Here is a 20,910-nt window from a genome sequence, read left to right on the forward strand (position 1 = left end):
CCAACTTTGATGTGAGTTCTGGAGATCTGCACTTTGGCCTTCAAACATGTATGGCAAGAAGCTTCCCAACCCAGAGCCACTATTCAGCAGCCCACAAGGTATCGTTAGAATTGAAGACAGACTCTACAGGGCTCGGTAAGAGCTCGCTAACACCAGTAACCTCCTAAATCATCATCCCCAAAGACACTGGCTGTTCTGTAGACAGTGACACGAGCCAGCTGACTAAGAAGCAAGTCACCCAAAGGATGTCATTGATGGATTAAGACTTTGCGCCTCAGAGTGGAAATGGCTCCCTGGCATTTGCCACTTTTGGAAGAGGAAGTATTTCCTTCAATTTGTCTGATTAAATGAAATGATGCTACAGAGAGTTCACACAGTTTTAAGCATGGAGCACAGGAAGGAATATATTCTTATAAAACACTGCCTGATAATAAATTGTTATTATTTGATTCTTAAGCATTTAAAAAACTTAAAACTCTTAACTTTCCTACAATTAATCAACTAACTAATTAATCATAGTCAGGGGCTCACCCAGGAGACCTCCAACCCATGACACTCCTGTCATAGCTACCCGAGTGCTACAAGCACTACAGGGATAGCTCAAAAATCGTCTTTAAAAGAAACACAAAATGAACAAAGGCATGAAAAATGGTAGTAGCTTTATGGGGCTAGCTTTATTCCCAGTGAGAAAAATCCATCTTGTACAGTGTGGGCATGCTTTATGTATGCCTGTTTCAAAGTAGCTGAGTACCAGGAGAATTGAAGACAGACTCTACAGGAGGCTCTCACTGGACCAGGGGAACTATATTTTAAGAATCCACAAGTTGAAGAAACTATCAGTTTATATTTTATCTCTCTCTGCAGTGAGAAGTTGTTGGACCATCTGGACCAACATGTCTTCAAAAAATGTTTTACTAGGAGGCATGAGGTACCTTTCTGTTGACTGAGTGCATCTTTGGGTCACAGAAGTCCCTTTAACCAACTGTCCATGCGAATGCATTCTGTCCTTAGCATGTTCATCAGCATTGTGACACACTGGGCAGAATAGTTCACACGTCAGTATTAGTTGTCAAATCACTTTGCTCTTCTTTATTGTTGCTATTGTTTTTTGCTTTAACATCTTTTTATTTAAAAAATAAAGTCTATGCTTTCAATGTATTAGTATCTTTTGATTTTAGCTGACTCTCTTCTCTTACTCCAACTGTGTTCTCCTAAATCATCAACTGTGCAAGTGACAATGACTTCTGTGGTAGTTAGAATAAGAAAGTCCCCCCCAACCCCCCAACCCTAGGCTCATGCATTTGAATCCTTGGTTCCCAGTTGGTGCTGTTTGGGGAGGTCGTGTACTTTTAAGGATGTGAATGAAACCTTGCTGAAGGAAGTGTTTTCACTATAGGGTGGCTTTAATAACGAGAATCGCCTACCCGTTCTCTGCTTCCCAAGTGTGGATAATGATAGGACCTCTCAGCTTCCTGACAGAGCGTCTGTCTGTTGTGGTACCCACCCACCTCGGCATGCACTCTCCTTCCCTCTGGAATCTATACACCCAAAGTCACCATGTTTGTGGTGTTTTATCACAGCAACAGAAGGTCACCGATACAACACTTTGTGACAAAAAATGACAAGGGCAATGGTCTTGGGTAGTATATTCATTACTTGTCTCATCATTATAACAAAATAGCTGACCAAAGCAACTTAAAGGAAGGAAAGGTTTATTTTGGCTCACTGCTGGATAGGGTATAACCCACTCTGATGGGGAAGGCAAGGTAGAAGGAACGTGAAGTGGTTGGTCACACAATACCCACAGCCAAGAAGCAGAGACACATGAAACCCCAAGCCTTACCCATTCACTGCTTGTTTTACTCGGACTAAGACCCCAAGCCCTGGAATGATACTACCCACTCTCATGCCGACTCTTCCGTTCTCAGTTAAACCTCCCCTCAAACATTCTCACAGACCTTCTGTATATACAGAAGCATATGTTCTAGGTGATTCTAAGTCCCAACAAGAAGACAATGAGGGCTAATCACTGTTGGTAGCTTGCTGCAGCAGCACTTGCTGCGGTATTTATCTCCACTGCCTGTGTCTGCATGTCGACATTCACCAGTTCACATAAACTTGAGTGGTACAGGCTGCTTTTCTACCCTGGTACTTAGTGACCTGGTCACTTCACAGACACAAATCATGCTGTTTGGCTTCCAGAAGTGCCTCTGCCTTTGGCCCTAGTCCCTGACCACCGATGCTTTTGTAGCTATTGAATAAATTCTGACATCTATATTGATGAGTTATTATGTCTCTGAACACTATTTCTAGATAATGACTCTGGCTCCAAGATTTGCAGCTGAAAAAAAGAGATCATTTTTGTATTTCTGACTATTTTGATGTCCAAGATGCAACTAGGACAGTGAATGCATATAGAATGAACTGACCAGCAGTCTCTGTTAGTTCTATCTATATACTATGATAACATGAATCACACAGAATTATATTATTATGGTGCACTGGGCTCTCTGATGCTAATAGGAAATCCAGCTGAGACCAGCTTTCTAAAATTTCAAGATTCTTTACTGGCTAGAATTGTAGCAAGACAGCAGCAGGAACTTGCTATGTTCAGACTTGAACCAACCTCTTGAACAGGATATTCACATGTAGTAGTTATTCATGGCCACTAACATTTTAAATGTTACCAGTCAGACTGGCCATTCCTAAAGTATTCTATGACTCCGTGAAGTTGGTGACTACCATAACAGATGTTTCCATTGTTGCCCAAAGTTCTTGAAAGCAGACTTGGAAATGCTAATGATGTGTCTAAGGCATATGCGATGATTTCCCAGAGAGGGTTAAAGGGCGTTATGACCCTGATCTACAATGCAGTGAATAATCTACTCTTGGGATATTTCCATGGCGAAAAGCTAGGATCCCTGGGAAGGTGATGTGTTCTGCGTGATGATGGAGGTTGTGACTGTAAGACTATACAGGAGACACAGCCTTTGGAGGAGTTCCTGAAACCTTATAATGAAGCCCAGCTCTCCCTAGGTGTGATAGAGAGGTGTATATGAAGAAGAACCGGGAATCCACAGCACATCAAAGGAGAACGAAGAGCAGGACAAGGCTCGTGTGGAGGAGGCCATAGCTCATAGCTGCTAACTTCTATTTTAGGCAAGTGAAGACATAATTAGCTCAAATTGGACATTCCCTTAATCCTCTAAACACTCCACACAAGAACAAGCTGGGCCCAGGATAGAGTTTAATGGTCCATCATCTCTATTGCACTATCAAGGACATGAGGAGGCCACTGAGCGGCCTCAATGGAGCAGGCTGGGGGCCAGGCACTAAGTGTTTCTGCCACCACAGGCACACTGGCTGCCAGGTATTCCCCACCATGATGGGCTGTGCCCTCAAGCCATGAACCAGAAGAATGTTTTCTTAAGTGGCTTTTGCCAAGTATTTCATCACAGCAATAAAAAAAGTAATCATATGTATATGTTTGTGTACACACACACACACACACACACACACACACACATATCCAAACTACATCCAGGCTAGACCTCACTTTGTAGCTTAGTATTTGTCTGACACTCTATTTAGGCAGCTATAAATCTCAGTCAGAGAAGCCAATAACTGTGATATTATATATTTTAAATTCACTTCTCTTGGTTTCCAGCTCCGTGAATTGTCCCTGTACCTGCCCACTCTGTTACCTTCACCCCTTTCTTCTTCTTCCTTCACACTGCCCCAAGTCTAAATGGTTCAAGGGTCCTTCTGACCTCATCTCTTATAACTCTCTAGCCTGATGTCTCTCTCATGCCTATGACTCTTTCCACCCACTACCATGTCCTCTGAATCCCCATCATTATGGTGACTGGCCTCCCTGACTCACCGCTTGGACTATCTCCTAGTCATCCTCTTCTTCAGGATGAACGATGAGGCCATCAATCTGACGGTCTGGGAGGCTCTCCTAAAGCTCCCCAGATGCCCTTAGGGAAACAGGCATAGACAGAGCACAGTGCTCCAGCTGATGTGACCTGGCTGACTCCTTACTGGGCAGGCAGGAAGACATTAATTCTTTTTTAAAACTTATTTTAATTTTATTTATCTTACATCCTGACCACAGTTTCCCCTCCTTCCTCTCCTCCCAGTCCCTCTCCCTCCATCTTCCCTCCCCACCCATCAACTCCTTCTCTGTTTCTCTTCAGGAAAGAGATGACTTGATAGATACCAACCAGCCACGGCATATCGAGTTGCAGTAAGAGTAGGCACCTCCTCTCCTATTAAGGCTGGACAAGGCAACTCAGTAGGAGGAAAGGGTCCCAAAGGCAGGCAACAGAGTTAGAGACAGCCCCTGCTCCCACTGTTGGGAGTCCTACAAGAACATTAAACAACACAACTGTAACATGTACAGAGGGCCTCCGTCAGTCCTAGTCAGTCTCCGTGAGCTTCTGCTGGTTTCTTTGTGGTGTCCTTGACCCCTATGGCTCCTACAGTCCCTTCTTTCCACCTTCCACAGGTCTCCCCAAGCTCTGCCTAATGTTTGGCTATGGGCCTCTGCATCTGTTTTCATCAGTTGCTGGGTTGAAACCTCTCTGATGACAACTGGGCTAGACACCAATCTGTCCTTCTGACTGGTCTGGCCTTGAGGACATTAATTCTTATTTCATTTTCTCAACATGGTACGTCTAGCTGTGCTGGGATTTCACCTTAAGCCGCCCTCTCCCCTTCACACCTTCTCTAGGAGGATTCCCCCCTCCCCCTTCAGCATCCCCAAGCACTCCTTTTTGCAAGGTGCCTCACAAGAGTCCCTGGTCTGTGGAGTAACACTTCCATGTGCTGGGCTGTGTGAAAGTTAATTACTTTCCTCACTGTGCCAGTCCTCTACTGTGTCGACCACCATGGCTGTAAGTAGGGTTAGCCAGGGAGCATGTCCGATCTTACGAGTACTTCTGTATCCTAGTATAATGCCTAGCACAATGCCCCCAACATGACAATATGGTTAACCAATCCATAATAGACAGAGTGCACTCATTGGTGATTCATACTAAAGAATAACACTAACTCATTTACTCTCCTAGCTTGGGCAGTGTTTTCTTCTGAAAATATGGTGTTGCCTAAGAGGAGATTTACTCTGTGTGTGTGTGTGTGTGTGTGTGTGTGTGTGTGTGCAGAGGCCAGCAAAGGGCATGGTTATTCTTTACAGAAGGTGGAGTCAGGGTAAACCTGTGGGATTTCTCTTTGAGCTGCAGTTAAGTCACCTGTGAGCACACGGCTGCTGGGAGCCAATCTCAGGTCCTCTAGAAGAGCAATGTGCCGTCTTAACCATTCATGCGACCTCTCCAGCTCCAGCTTAAGGGAATTTTTAATTACAATATTTCTTTGTCCTCTTTATCCTTTAAACAGTTTCTTGTGCACATTCGATGCAATGTCTTGTATCATTTTAATGGGTGGATTTTGTTTACCAGACCCCCCCCCCTTCTCCCCCCACCCCAAGCGAGCAAGCACAAACAGATGCATCCTAAGACGTCCCGAGCGGCTGTACTTGGTTTTAGGCTGTGATTCCTGAGAGCAAATGCTCTATCTGCCCTTTCACACAGTCGCTACAGACCTCAGCTTCCCGTAGGTAGGTGCCATTTGTAAGCCTGGCATCAGTGTAGCTGACATAGGACAAACCGCAGGGCCTGGTAAAGGCTGTGAAAAACATTTCCCACAAGCTGAGGACTTTAAAAGTCCTTGCACCTGGGGTACCAAATAAATAAAGGGATTTCAGAACGCCACAGCCAATGTTTGTCTCCTGCAATACAGAGGAGGACTTTTATTAGTTCCCATTTTGAAAAGATGATGACCTTTTAATTTAAATATCAGGCTGGAGGCAGGAGGTGGGGGTGAAAAATATCCATTTTGAGAGCTTCTTTTTTTTTTTTTTTTTTTTTTTTTTTGCATGAAGCAACAGCTTCCAAAGTCCTGGTTCTCAATCTGTGGGTCACAAGCCCTTTCAGGGGTCACACATCAGCTATCCTGCATACCAGACGTTTACATTATGATTCACAATGGTAGAAAAATACAGTTATTAAGTAGCAACAAAGATAATTTTATGATTGGGGCCACCACAACATGAGGAACTATATTAAAGGGTCACATCATTAGGAAGGTTGAGAACCACTGTTCCAAAGATTTTTGTCACCTGAATAAGGACAAAAAACAAACAACATTCCCCTCCCCCCAAACCCAGACCCCAACAAAATCAGAAGAGAACAACAGAAAACAGCAACAACACAAACCCTCAGCCTGATGTATTTTATTATTATTTGGTGTAAAATGTTATCTCAAATTCTAGCACATTCTGGAAAGCCGTGTTGCTCACGGGCTCCTCATCATTCCTATTCTTTCCTGGAAGCTGACACATCCTCTTGACCTCCTTTTCCCTCCGTGTGGGATCCTTGTCCCCAGGGATGACAAATCTTTCTGGCTGAGCCGTGGTAGCCTCAATTATGTCATCGTAGCCTGCTACAAGAAAGGGGCAGGCCTGTCTGACAATGCAGGCTGGATGCCACGTCATTCAGGGGCAGAGAGCTGGACTCTCCCCATCCTTTCCTCTCCCCCCTTTTCCTTCTTTCTCTCTCTCTTTCCTTCTCACAGGGAACACATTAATGGGAGTTAAATAATCTCATTCTACATGATGCAAGTCAAGTGGTAATAAGAGACTCAGTGACCACTGGTGCTGGTGTGTGACTTGCATTCTGCAAATCCCATGCTGTCCTAACTGCATTACTTGACTAGCTTCTAGTTGCAATGTTTTTGAGGTCCTCTACTTGCCAAGGCGCAGAGCCTCCCAGAGTTCCTGTAAGTTCCTAGCGAGTGGCAGGTGTTCTTGTCGAGACCATTAGGAGTCTGCGCTCACTGGGGGTGATGTAAGTGGGCTAGTCAGCTTTCTACTGCCGCAAAACACCAAGAAAATCCACCTTAAGGAGGAAAGGCATATTTGGCTCTCAGGGTTCAGAGGTTTCCTTCCACTGGTATGGCTCTGGGTTTGTGGCAAGGAAACATATTTTGGTGGGGGAGGGGGGAAGAGGGACATGCCAGATTACAAAGCTGCTCACCTCGGGCTGGCTAGGGAACGGGCAGACGGAGAAGAAGTGGTTGGGATTACAGAATGCCCTTTAAAGAGCCAGATGTGGTCAGCCTATAACTCATTAGTTGGGAGGCGAAGGCAGGTAGATTGGGAATTCTGGATAAGCTGGACCTCAGAGAGAGATTACAGCTCTAAGTAAACAAACCTCATAGACCCCCTAAATGCCACCCTTCCGTGACCCCACTTCCTCCTGCTATGCCCCATCTCCAAGGTTCTACCATCTCCCAGTAGCACTGGCATCTGGATTCAAGCCAACACATGGACTTGGTGAGAACATTTAAGACCACATCCATATCAGCTTCTGTGTTTCTGTTTTGGACTGACCACTGGAGCCAGGGCTAAGCTAATTGAGTGTCTTGCTTAACATGAGAAATAGAGTCACTGTTTTACTAGTGAACAAACAGCCCCCCCCCTCTCTCTCACTGTGTGTGTGTTCATGTGTATGCAGGTGTATCAGGTGTATGTGAGTATGGATGTGTGTATGTGTGTGTGTGTGTATGCATGCATACATGCGCATGCACATGTTACATATAGAGGGCACAGGACAACTTTGAGGGCCATTTTCATGCAATGTCTACTTTGTTTTGAGACAGGGTCTCTCACTGGTCTAGAATTCACCAAGCAGACTGGACTGGCCAAGGGAGCCCAAGGGAGCTGTCTGCCTCTGACTTCCCAGTGCTGGAACCATAAGTGTATACTATCATACCTTTCTTTTTCATATGGGGTCTGGAGATCAAAGTCAGGTCCACATGCTTACAAGGCAAGCACTTGACTGACAGGGCCATCTTCAGTCTACTACTCTATATTTAAATAGTTTACCCCTATGGCACTGACAATATCCAAAAATAAGGGACTGATGTCAAGATCTAGAAAATACAAGGCACAAGTTTACCTATTTAAATAACTGTCAATCCCATTTCATGGACCAAACAGAAGGATTAAAGAAGGAGGGCTAGTGTTCGCAGGAGTCCTGGGTGAACTGATATTATGTGACTATGCAGATGAGCCCCATGCTTACTTTTATTATTTTTTCAAGCAGCTTCTACCAACCATAAACTATGTGCCAGGCACTGTTGGGGGCACGTGGGCTACATCTCTGGGGAAAAAAGATGCCCTATTCTGTCTAGAGGTACTCATTGTCAACAAGGAGTAGTAGACATGGCAGCATTAATCAGATTAGCAAGCAATTTACAGAACCCTCCAGAAGACTGTGTTTTTGTTTGTTTGTTTGTTTTGTTTTTTGTTTTTTTGAGACAGGGTTTCTCTGTGTATCCCTGGCTGTCCTGGAACTCACTCTGTAGAGCAGGCCTGCCTCGAACTCAGAAATCTGCCTGCCTCTCAGAAGACTGTTTACAGAAGACTGCTGAGTAAGGAAAGGGAGCCATGAACATGGGAAAATGGTGGGGTTGATCCTGGCATGAGAAGGAAAGAAGGCTGTTGAGTAAGGAAAGAGGGTTAAGAACTTGGGAAAATGGTCGATCATGGAGTGTGTTTTATTGAGAAGATGACACTGAGCCAAATCTTAAATGAGGAGCTAACATAGCTAAGGAAAGAAGGCTCTGGGGAGGGGTTGGTCAATGGAACTTCAAAGTATGTCTATGTGGGGTTCAAGGGAGGGACCTATGGGAGGGAGATAAATGTTAGGGGTCAGAGGGCAGATTGAGCATGATTCTAGGGTGTACAGGAAGTTAGAATTTCTCTGAGTGGAGTGAGGAACCATGACAGACAATGAGCCGTACAGTACTGTACCTATTTTCTAAAGATCATTGGGGCAACCACAGAACAGAGGACAAGTCCAACAACAAGTCTTGTAAAAAATGCCACAGGTTCTCCAGTATCTCCTCATCCAAAACCACGCCCCTCCCCCACCCCACTTTATCTTCTTGCCCTGCTGCGCGACTTCCTTCTGATGCCTTACTGCTCAGCATCACTATGAACCCAGAGAAGTTTTGCCTTATCCATCAGCACTGCAGCCCACCCCTCAAACAAGTACCTACATCTAAATGCTCATCAGCCCAAGAATGAATGAATGAACGAATGAATGAATGAGTGTATCTAGGAGAACTGTTTCATCAGACTTTAGTTTGTTTGAATTCAAATCTCGTGTAAAATAATAAGCTAAGAAAATAGGGAATAAATCAAAAGAAGCCTAACTACAGATTATTTTTCACTATTGGTTAGCTTAGCATGCTTACTAATTAGTTTAACTGATTTTTATGTTAGCATTCAAAGTTATGGGATTCATTATGTTGTCCCCTTCTTGCTGATCTTCTTTCTTCCAAATAGTCCCTGATTTGCTTCTATGTCACATGGGTTCCATAACCTCCTTAACCCTCTGTCCCAGGGAAAAGTAGACAGAACTAGAAATCATGTTAACGAAATAAGTCACATCTAAAATGACAAACACTGCAAATTGTCTTTCATATGTGGAACATAGATTCAAATATAAACATATTCATGCATATGCACACATGTGCGCACACATCATGAAGCAAATTGGCTAAGATTTAGAGTGTCACTGGGACATGTTAATAGTCACAATGCATTCTTTATAAAACAATTACAGCCAATAAAGCAAAACATAGAAAATTTGGAAAATGTAAAGCAAAAGACCTTACAATTTTATAACCTCAATGCTGTGTGAGTTATAGAATCTACAAGTTCTCTTTTATATAGTTTCCCATGTTTGTTTCACAGATGGCCTTGTGTTAGCTATTTACTTAGATTTTTAAACTCTGAGATGAAGTTTGCTTGGAAGATGAGTTTTGATTCATTGGAAAATCAATAAAAAAGTATGAGCCATTGAATAACTGAACCCCATTTCCAATGCATTTCATGAGGTGATTGCCAGATACATTTGAGAGTCCTATTTTAAAAAATGAGCTTGTGTGTGTGTGTGTGTGTGTGTGTGTGTGTGTGCCTGTGCATGCTCATATGGAGATGAAAGGAGGATGGAGAGTCCCTCCCTGACCTTAGAGCTTGAATTCCATTTCTTCTATGACTAGGCTGGATGGCCAGCGAGCCCCAGTGATTCACCTTTTCCTCCCCTTCTCCCAGGGTTAGGGTTACAGGAGTGCATGCATACTGGGGATCTGAACTCAGATCCCCATGCTTGCACAGCCTGAGCTCCCCCTCCCCAGTCCTTGAGACATCTACCCTTCCTGATTCCTGGGCCTATTGACAATATTACCAGCCTTTCTGTCTATCTGTCTCTTTGTCTGTTTCACTTTACCTGCCTGTTTCCTCTGAATTGAATCCCTCTCTGTAGGGAGGAGGTAGGGTATTCATGAGACTCAGAGAGTAAGTGCTCTTCATGGGTCTGGGAAAGTGAAAACCTATAAGATATACTGGAGCCTCACCTCAAGGTTATGGAAGCAGTGAATAGCTGAAGATTATGGAAAGAGTGAAAACTGCTGGGTGAGGAGACTCCCCAGGACAGCTGCCTGGAGGAGGGCTCTGAACTGTCCGGCTGCCCGACAGTTATTTAGACAGCTCTAGGGGTGCAGATTTTGTGAGTCAGCGTCCGTGCCCGTCATCCAGGCTGGGCTTTTCAGTGATGCAACTGCCTTTGAGCCATCCCTGTAAGTAATCCGTCATGTATCTTCCTATGAAGAACTCAAAAACCAGACCAAACCAAACCAAATCAAATCAAACCAAACCAAAACCCTTCCTTGGTTTACTAAGTTAAAGACTTGTAATTGTTACTGTGGTCTATTGTGGGATTCCAATCTGGGTAAGGAGATGTGTGTGTTGTGTCTCACGTGGCACAATATTCATCTCTGTGAAGGTAGAAAGGGCTTGAAACAGTGTGAGATATGGTGATGGGGAGGCTGTAATAAGAATGTGCTAATTTTTTTGAGGATTTGTGTATTACCAAGGTTCTAATTCATATTGTCTCATACAGTCAATACTCCAACAATATTATCCACAATATTATCCACAGAGAGACATAAAAGTTAAGGAAATTAATCAAAGTGAAGAAGGTAGCTTGGATTCCAGTATGCAACAGTGCACTTAGCTGGGGTTATAACTGGATCCAGATAATGTAATTTAGGCTTGACACTCCTACTGATCACATGATGCAATACAATAAAGTCATAAATTAAGATAAATAATTTAATCGAATAGGCCATAGCAAACACAGACTACTATGTGCTCAGTGGAGTTTACTAATATTATTATTATCATTATTATTATATTTAGATAAGGTTATATATAGCTTGAGGTGGACTTTCTCTAGGTTCTATGGAAAAGCTGGCCTTGAACTCCTAACTTTCCTGCTTCTATTTCCCAAGTGCTGAGACAATGGGAATGCATCACCATGCTCAGCTGGAGTATTTTCATGTTTGCATTCATGTGCATATATGTTTCCAGGTATGTCTGCCTATATCCAGCCTTTCTGTTTATCTGTCTCTTTGTCTGTTTCACTTTACCTGCCTGTCATTCTGTCTGTCAGTCTTCTGTCTTTTCTGTCTCTACCATCACAGAAGTAATAGTCATTTTGGAGAGTCTGTTCTCTGTCTGACATTAGAAGCTTGGAGGCTCTGGCAGTAGCCTTCTGAAGCTCCTGCTGTCCTGGAGTTTCCAGTCAGCGAGGACATTTGGTCAACAGGCAGAATGAGAAGACAACACAAACTGTAAAGATGAAGCTAAAACAGTTCTTGTGCCCAGTGACAGAGAGCTAGACTGAGCCTTTCCATTAAGCCACACTTACTGAGTGCGTGTCCTATGTCACCCTGTACCATCCTGTGGAGACACACCTATGACCCTGGCATTCCTCGCACTTGACTCCTGTCCACTGATGTGGCTCTGGCAGACCCCATGCCTACAGCCTTCTGCTTCTTTCCATACAAAACACGATTTCTGCTTCAAACATCTGCAGTCCCTTTGAGGAAGTCTGGATGCCACATGGGCAGTACCTACTCTTAATCCAGGTAGCTACAGTGGAAAGTGTTCTCTGCTTCAGTATGTGTCTGAGGTGTTTACAGACAGAGATGGGAAGGTTGCAGGAGAGAAAGGAAGAGAGGGGACAGGAAGAACTGATTAACTGCATCGGAGCCATCTTGGGCTGTGGGCATGGTGGTCAAGCCCTCGCAGTGTATATCTAACATTACACCTGCAGACAGACATCTGCTGCCTCTCCTGGGGAGTGGATGTGGAGAGGAACTTGTGGTAAATTGTGCTGATGAACGTTAATACCCGGCAGCATTTGGGAACTGTATAGAAAGTGCCGCTTTGGAGAAAACTGACAAAATGAAGGATCTCTACCCCTGGAGAGAAGATGTGTTCTGTTCACCCTCCTCCAGGTAGAAGTGGATAATGTATCTCACTTTAGGGACTCTGGGCCCCAGGAAGCTCAGGTACTTAGCCTTGTTTGAAAGAGTAAAGTGTCATATCCCTCTGGTGTCTCTTGTCACCAGGGCAGGGCTATGGTGTGTGTGTGTTTGTGTGTGTGTGTGTGTGTGTGTGTGTGTGACATTTTCTACTTTCTATTGTCAATTTGTGCTTTGATGAAACATTTCAAACCTACTGCTGAGAAGGCTCATAATGGTAATGGATGAGGTGACAAGGCATAGAGAGTGTGCTGGATACTTTTATGCCAACTTGACACAAGCTAAAATCCTTTCAGAGGAGGGAACCTCAATTGAGAAAATGCCTCCATAAGATTGGGCTGCAGGCAAGCCTGTAGGGCATTTTCTTAATTAGTAATTGATGGGGGATGGAGGTCCCAGTTCATTGTGGGTGGGTTCATCCCCGCAATGGTGGTCCTGGGCTCTACAAGAATGCAGGCTGAACAAGCAGTGAGGAACAAGCCAGTAAGCAGCACCCCTCCACGGCCTCTGCATCAGCTCTGCCTCTGAGTTCCTGCCCTGAGATGATGAACAGTGATATGGAAGTGTAAGCCAAATAAACCCTTTCCTCCCTGAGTCGCTTTGGTCATGGCATCAGATCATAGCAATAGTAACCCTAAGACAAGGAGTAAGGCTTCGTGTTTAATGAAGCAAAGGCAGCTGTGTCAGAGAAATTAGAGAGGTGCACCAGGCCTCAGAAATACACGCTGCCTTTACTTACTGGAGCCCACAGGGCTTGGAGGAGACCCACAAAATTCGCAACGGCTGACTGCGGCACCCTACTCATAGAAGCACTTTGGGGTGAACCCGTGAGGTCAAATATTTCATGGTCTGGTTTCTCCAGTAACACCAACTGCAACCGTACACAGATGTGACCCAGATTACTACTGAAGAGCAGACAAGAGCAGCAGCCGGCTGTCTCACCTACAACCCTGAGAGGAACAGTGTCATCAGAGTGAGAGGATGAAGAGGGGGAGGTGAAAGGGAAGACAGAGGAGTAGGGGAAGAGCTCTATGCAAACAGACTCAACATGGAATATCAGAGCTATTAGGGAACAGTGTTACTATGCGGTCCTTCATCTCCTTTGTCTGGCTATACTCTTTCCATTTTATATTTCTTCCTGTTGCAGAGAGACATTTCAAGGTTCCAAGAGAGAGAGAGAGAGAAAAATCTGCTAAGTAAATCCTATTGAGTTATGACTTTTAAATATTTGTTTTGGGAACTCCCAGAGTTCACACAAACACGGGCAATTACATTTGTCTCAGTCTCTCTCTCTCTCTCTCTCTCTCTCTCTCTCTCTCTCTCTCTCTCTCTCTCTCTCGTTGATTTGGGTAGTGCCATATTCTTTTTATCCAGTGTTGATGTCTTTAGTACCCTCTGCTATGTTCTCTCTTCCCTTCCCTGCAGAATCAGCAGGTTTTATATGTAAAATCTTGATAAACCAAAAATGAATAGGACCAGCTTGCCGGGTCCTGGGCCTGTGGCTAGCAGCTAGCCTCTTACCTTTATCGTAGATCTCCTTCAAGACCCCTCGCTTGATCAGCTCCTCTCTGCTCTGCCTCATCGATATCTTCCTCTCCAGAGCTGCAAGGAAGAGCCAGAGAGGCAAGTGTGAATGGTAAGTTAAGCATCACCTTTCTCCTCACCCGGGAAGGATCTACATGTTAACAGATCCTGTGATCTACTGAAAGAGCCCGTGAGTTATGCTTTGTTAATGGTAAGCTAATAACACACCAGTTGATCTTTTAACACTCAGAAAAGACATGTGTCCAGGTTATTTTTAGCTTTTCAAAATACTCTTTGAGTCATCTCTCAGGCAGGTGTACTTATCGAATCTGACTTCTGGCTTCTGACTCTGACTTAGGCCGGATGCCTCAGCAGGAAGACGTGTAGTGTTTTGTCAGCCATGTGGCTACTGAATAAAGGGACCAGGACTCGGAGCCAACCGTTCAACCTCTGCTCAGCCTCTAGGTTAGAGGTGTGCCCTTGAATGTGGCTGTTCCCCACAGACAGGCTGGCATTTCAGTGATCTGCCTCAGAGTAGAGATGTTTCACTGAGGATCTCCTTGCTTTTCCAGTGTAAAAAAGTATCAGTTGAGGTACACATTTGGATATTTATCTCTTGAAAAGCACTCTGTGTTGGCACAGTCCCCAGGTTCTCCAGGGGACGATCTGAGGGGGGGTGGATAACTTTCAGGGAACAGCTACACGTGGGCAAAGCCACAGGAGGAAAGAACTTTTCCCAAACCAGGTGCTCCTCCAGCTGAGCCAGATGTGTGGTGGGTGGAGCTGGAGAGGGAGTGGGTGTAATGAAGACCAGCGAAGGGGAAATAGACACAAAGGGCCCATAGGAGGGATGCCTGGAGCCTGCGGAGGGACAGAAGTCCCTTCAGCACCTGTGCCTTGCTTTGGTTTCTGGTAAACACAGGGGAGGGAGGAGGAGCCATTTCAATGGCTCCTGTTAGTGTGAGCACTTTGGACACCCTTCAGGAGTATAGCTAGTTATGGGGGTGGGGACATGCAAGTGACAGAACAGGGGAGCTCTGTTATGCAAAGCCACCTACGGATTAGCTGGGCAGATACACATGCACACTTCAGCAGCACGTAGAATTAGAACTAGTGGGCAAGACATAAAGCCTTGGTGGAAGCCTGAGCTCTCTGGGACATCAGTCAAATCCCTTTGCCCGCCTCCACCACACACACCAGCCAATGTGGTGTCACAAGTCTTCAGTAGGACCTGAGCACCTGGATTTTGATATAAAGCTTGCTGGGTTCTTGCCAGGCATAGCTGGGCTCACACTCTCTGATAATGTATTTTGGTAGAGCACTTCTTTAGCATGTAGCGTGCTCTGGTTTTAATCCCCAACATTATTTTTAATAACCTTAATGTAGATTCTATACTATACACATATATATGTGTATAGTATAGAATATATATTCTCTATATATAATATACATATATATACACACTACATATGTATATATGTATATATGTATATATGTATATATGTATATGTATATATGTATATATGTATATATGTATATATGTATATATATAAATATACATATATAGTGTGTATATATAGTATAGTGTGTATATATATATATATATATATATATATATATTCTAAATGAGAAATTATTCTCTTCTACCCACCACCAATTTGCAAGTGAAGGTGACACCTCAGGAAGAGTTGGCTTATTTATTCTGTAAATTCCTCATTCATTTGCTGGTTCAGAACTCTGTGCTCACAAGGACACAGCATTTGAGAAGGGTGGAAAGTTAATGCCATTGACGTGACCCTTACTCTGGTTCTGAGATCACTCCTATCCTACAGGCGAGCTACATGGAGAGGCGAACCAGAGCTGTTCCCTGGCGTCTGAGGCCTGCCGACACTGAACTGCTCAGAGACACACAGCACGAGGGTAGAGATCCCAATGTTTCTGTCTTCTCCCTAGGACATCATACTGCTGTGAAGATATTTATATGGTATATGGAAGCAGTAAGACTTTAACAAAGGGAAGTCAGTTTCTCTTTAAAATCTTGTGTGCTTCTGAGAGTGAGGAAGTGGGGGAGAGGGAGGGAGGAAGAGAGGGAGGGAGAGGGAGGGAGAGGGAGGGAGAGAGATGGAGAAAAAGTGAGAGGGAGGGAGAGGGAGGGAGAGGGAGGGAGAGGGAGGGAATGCTTGGATAACCTCAGGTATCAGTCCTTGCCCTTCACCTTGTTTGAGGAAGGATCTCCTGTTGTGTGCCTCAGTGTTCTACAGACTTGCGAGCCTCCATGGATTGATTCTCCTGTCCATATACAAGCGCTAGCATTACAGGTGTGTACCACTGCATCCGGCTTTATGTAGGTTCTGGGCATCCCTGTGAAAGTCCTTACATTCATGTGTACAGTATATTACCTGCTAAGCCATCCCCACCTCCCTGAGGGCACCTGTGCTTGGGGTTGAACAGCACAGGAAGTGACGTCACTACTTTATCCCCAGATGACTCTTCCTTCTAAGGTGCCATTTCCCTAGGATCTCTTTTCACGAGCTAGCCACAAAGCCTCTCCTCTTACCTCGCCATCAACTGTCCTTTCAAAGTGAGTTCAGGCTGAACCAGGCCAAAGTGAAGCACATCATGGCTCCTGCGTGAGCGAGGTGAGCCATCTGGTACAGTAAGTGGACCCCTTCCAGCCCTGAGACCTGGCCTATCGCTGAACTACAAAATGGGGCTTTGGATCAATGAAGAGAAAACATGGCTTCCCCTACATCAACCGTGGCTGCTAGCCCAGCCTTCTTTACCAGGTAATCTTGGCTTTGGGTGGAGCAAAAACAAGAAAAGGAGAGGGGAGAAATGAAAACTTAAAGACAAGGAGTCTCTCACTGGGGAGGAACCATGTAACATGCACTATGCTCTCCCAAAGCACAGGGGTTGAGGCCTGGGGACAAGCTGACCATCTGGATGGCTTTGTCTCTGGGACGTAGGAAGCAGAACTGAACGGAGCAGAGCCAGTAAAACAAAAGAAAACAGAAATCCTTCTTGTCAGTTGGGTGGCAACAACCTGCAAGCAGATATTATTTCTATATGGAGGAAAAATAAAATCAGTCAGAACTTACATTAAAATAAGGGAACTTATTTGAAAATGTAGGAGTCATTCTTATTAGCACATAGAACAGTGTAAGTCTGAGGGACCACACAGGGAATGCTTTGGTGTAAATGTCCTAAAATTAGATAATGAGGGTAGGAGAGGGGCAGAGAGACAGCTCGGAGGTTAAAAGCACTTCCAGAGTCCCAGGTTTGGCTCCCAGCACTCACGATGGGTGACACACATGAGCTTCCATTACTTCAGTTTCAAGGGATTTGAGGACCTGATGCCATCTTCTGGCCTCCTCGGGGCTCCCATACATGTGGTAGGTACACACACACACACACACACACACACACACACACACATGTGGTAGGTACACACACACACACACACACACACACACACACACACACACACACACGAGTAAAAAGACATTATAAAAAATACCATGTACTGTGCATGTCTTTTTATTTTTACTTTAAAGCTATCAGTCCCTCTCGGAGTCTATCTACCCTGGACCACTTCATTTGGTTTTGGATTATTTTGTTTGTTTACTTATTTATTTTTGATAAACCTGGTACTTTGAGCCTCGTTGTTTAGGTCCCCAGGAGAGCGTCCTGAAGGGCTTTTCTCACTGTGAAGCTTGAGGTAGTTTCTTAGAGGACTGTTTGCTATGTGCTCTCAGAACCGATGTCAGCCGTGTTTCAAATCTTTTGGGGATTGCTTTCTTGTTTAAAGCAGCAAGTGTTAGGTTTGGTCCAGGGGTTGCTTAAGCCCTGCACCCTGGCAGTAGCCTCTTTCTCTCTCTCCCCTGGCTGGCATCCTACCTTGGCTGTCTATGAATCTGGAATTCTCATGCCTCCGAGAAAAGTTTACCAAGCATACTGAGCTATCAGGGGTGATAGGCAGGAAGCTCTGCGTGATAGACTCGTGTGTGTGTGTGTGTGTGTGTGTGTGTGTGTGTGTGTGTGTTGAAGCCTTGTCCCCTGCTGCCTGGCCTGAGACTTTTGGGGGAGGGGCGGTATTGATGGTGGAACAACTTCTTTGGTCCTAAGAGGATCAGAGTGGAGACCTGTTTATATATATATTTTTCTCTTCGAGGACAATCTATATCTGTTGAAGTCCCTGTCCAACTGTCTTTAAATTACACTCTGGAGGGAAGAGACATTTAAGGGGAGAAGCAACTGGGAAGTGACGAACCACATAGCAGTCACGCACCCTCTTCTACCGCTGTTCCCCAAATTAGTCAACTTGCAATTAAAATCTGTAGCTTTGATCCTTTTGAATCGTCTAGCTCCAGGGAAAGGAAGATTTAAGCAAGAAATCTGAGAGTGACAGAACAGAAGTTTCAGCACCTTGAACACACGTCAACTTCCTGTCCAGCCCCGGGGATAATGAGCAAAGGTAATAGGATTGCAATAGCCTCAGCTTAGGAAAATCCCCAAACAAAAACAACCAACCAGGCATTGAGATAAAGCACACCTGTAATCTCTACCCTCAGGAGGCAGAGGCAGGAGTCTGAGGTCACCCTAGGCTACATAGTGACACTTGGGTCTCAAAAGCTTGGAATGCAGCTCTGTGACATGCTAATCAGCACAAAGCCCCGGGTTTAATCTCCAGCATGGCTAATAAGACAGAAAAATTCTAAAAAAGAAAAAAGGAAGAAAAAGAAATGTGATCATGTGGGTATATGGTCGGGTTTTAGATAGCATGGTATGATAAACACATTCAACTGTCATTCAAGTCCAAAGGCGATCTGAACAAACACCAAATAACCTATCTCTCACTAAATCAGATCTAGGTGCAAAGAGCTAAAGATTTCTGCCAAGAGCCCACTAAGTGGAGAAAGTTTCAATTATTGATTATCCAAGGAGGGCCTTACTGAGTCATTCATTTAGCATGTAAAAAGACACCTTTGCTTGTCGACTTGGACCAAGTGATCTCCAGAATGAACATGCCTAGTGTGGGACATGTTTCTGTTATAGGTGGATCATGAAACAACACAGGGCTCATGGGTTGACAGTTTGCTTCTCGAACAACTGATCATGCTAAGGGCAGGTGATGGACTGTGTGTAGGAGGTGGGACTTGGAGGACTTCGGTGTTTGGGATGTACCTTTGAAGGGGACATTGGGATGTGAACAGCCCCTCTTTGTGTTTGTTTCCGAACCACTGAGATCAAAGCAGCTTCGGGTTATGACACATTGCCTATGATACAGGGATGCTCTGCCACAGCCCTGATTGGGCCAAGGAATGGACTGAGAAACTCTGAATCTGGGAGCGACAGCTTAGGAAAAACAAACCTTGCCAGACTTTCAATTGATTTTCCTCATGCGTTTTGTCACAGTGACAGAAAACTAAATCTATGTAGAAACCCCAATACAGGAAATGAGGGGTGAATGTTCTTTTCATGTAGTAAGGTCCAGGTTGTGGCTGCTGTTCTCTCAGTGTGATCTTACAGCCCTTGCCATGGCTTTATTTTATTTTGTGTGTGTGTGTGTGTAAGGAGAGCATTTTTATTTTTATTTTTTTATTCGATATATTTTTTATTTATATTTCATGGCTTTATAATAGCGACTTTAGCAGAATTCCCAGTCCGTGAGCTCTGCTGTAGTAGTTTGAATAAGAATGCTCCTCACAGGCTCATATATTTGAATTCTTTGTTAGCAGGGAGGGGAACTGTTTGAAAGGATCAGAAGGATTAGGTGTGGCCTTGCTTTGGGGTTTCAAAAGCCCACTGTAGGCCCAGGCTCTCTTTTTTGCCTGCTGCCTGCAGATCAGGATGTAAAGCTCTCGGATACTTCTCCAGTGCAATGTGTGCCATCACGTTCCCTGCCCTGGTGATAATGGACCAACCCTCTCTCAAACTGTAAACAAACCTCCAAATAAATGCTTTCTCTCCGGTGTTTCTTCATAGCAGTAGAACAGTGACTAAGACAGCCATCCTCTTACTCTCCTTCCAGTCTCTTTCTAAACAGTCACATGGTGTCATGACAGTTCTACGACTCAGTCAGCAGCAGGGATTTCCCATCAGACCTGAATGGTCCTCACATACTGAGAAACTGTCTAGATTCTTGCTCTAAATACCAAACAAACTAGCCTTGGTCTTGAGCAGGGGTTCCCTAAACCAGAGGCCGCAGGCACACCCAGGCAGAACAACCCTCTTCTCTCTCTTCCTTTGTGAAGAGCCATTTGCTTACTGTGGATGTTCCTCTAATACATGCGTTGGATTGATTGTCTAGGGTTCAATATTTCTTTCTTTGAAATCTGAACGAGACCCATGCCGTGATGGCCCATCTCTGGTGGGAATTCCCCTGCAGCTGTTATTAGGTGGGAAGGTGCCAGAGGAGTATGAACAAAACTCATTGGTGACCCAACCTCTGTACTTGCCTTGCCATATTTCTTCTTCTTCTTCTTCTTCTTCTTCTTCTTCTTCTTCTTCTTCTTCTTCTTCTTCTTCTTCTTCTTCTTCTTCTTCTTCTTCTTCTTCTTCTCCTACTCTTCCTCTTCCTCTTCTTCTTCTTCATCATCATCATCTTATTATTATTATTAATTAAAAATAGTTGTCTATAAGTTATAACTTCTTGGGTCAGTTCTTCATGGCCCACAAGGCCAGAGACTGTTTTTTTTCCCTGTTGTTTGTGGTGAGATTTAACTCCTCTTCATCTATACAATCTAAAATCTACCTCGCAGAGAAGTGTTGCCCATAGATACTCAACAAACGAACGCAAGCTCATTCATCAGTTACTCAACAGATGCAAGCACAGATAAAAAGAAGCCAAGAAAGATGGTGCCTATACTGAACATGTACAGACATTTCTCTCTCCGTTTTCCTATTCTTTGACAGTCTCATTTATGT

The 20,910-nt window shown here is 44.4% G+C and overlaps 1 protein-coding gene across 1 annotated transcript in view; it reads right to left on the reverse strand.

Moving 5' to 3' along the window:
* Positions 1–20,910, reverse strand: part of Phactr1 (phosphatase and actin regulator 1) — a 276,311-nt gene that overhangs the window by 91,302 nt on the left and 164,099 nt on the right. The window contains exon 3 of the mRNA XM_052157236.1: positions 13,981–14,061. Within this exon, the coding sequence (XP_052013196.1) occupies positions 13,981–14,061 (81 nt within the window). The remainder of the gene's footprint in view (positions 1–13,980; positions 14,062–20,910) is intronic.

Source organism: Apodemus sylvaticus, chromosome 14 (genome assembly GCF_947179515.1).
Source record: "Apodemus sylvaticus chromosome 14, mApoSyl1.1, whole genome shotgun sequence".
NCBI lineage: Eukaryota > Metazoa > Chordata > Mammalia > Rodentia > Muridae > Apodemus > Apodemus sylvaticus.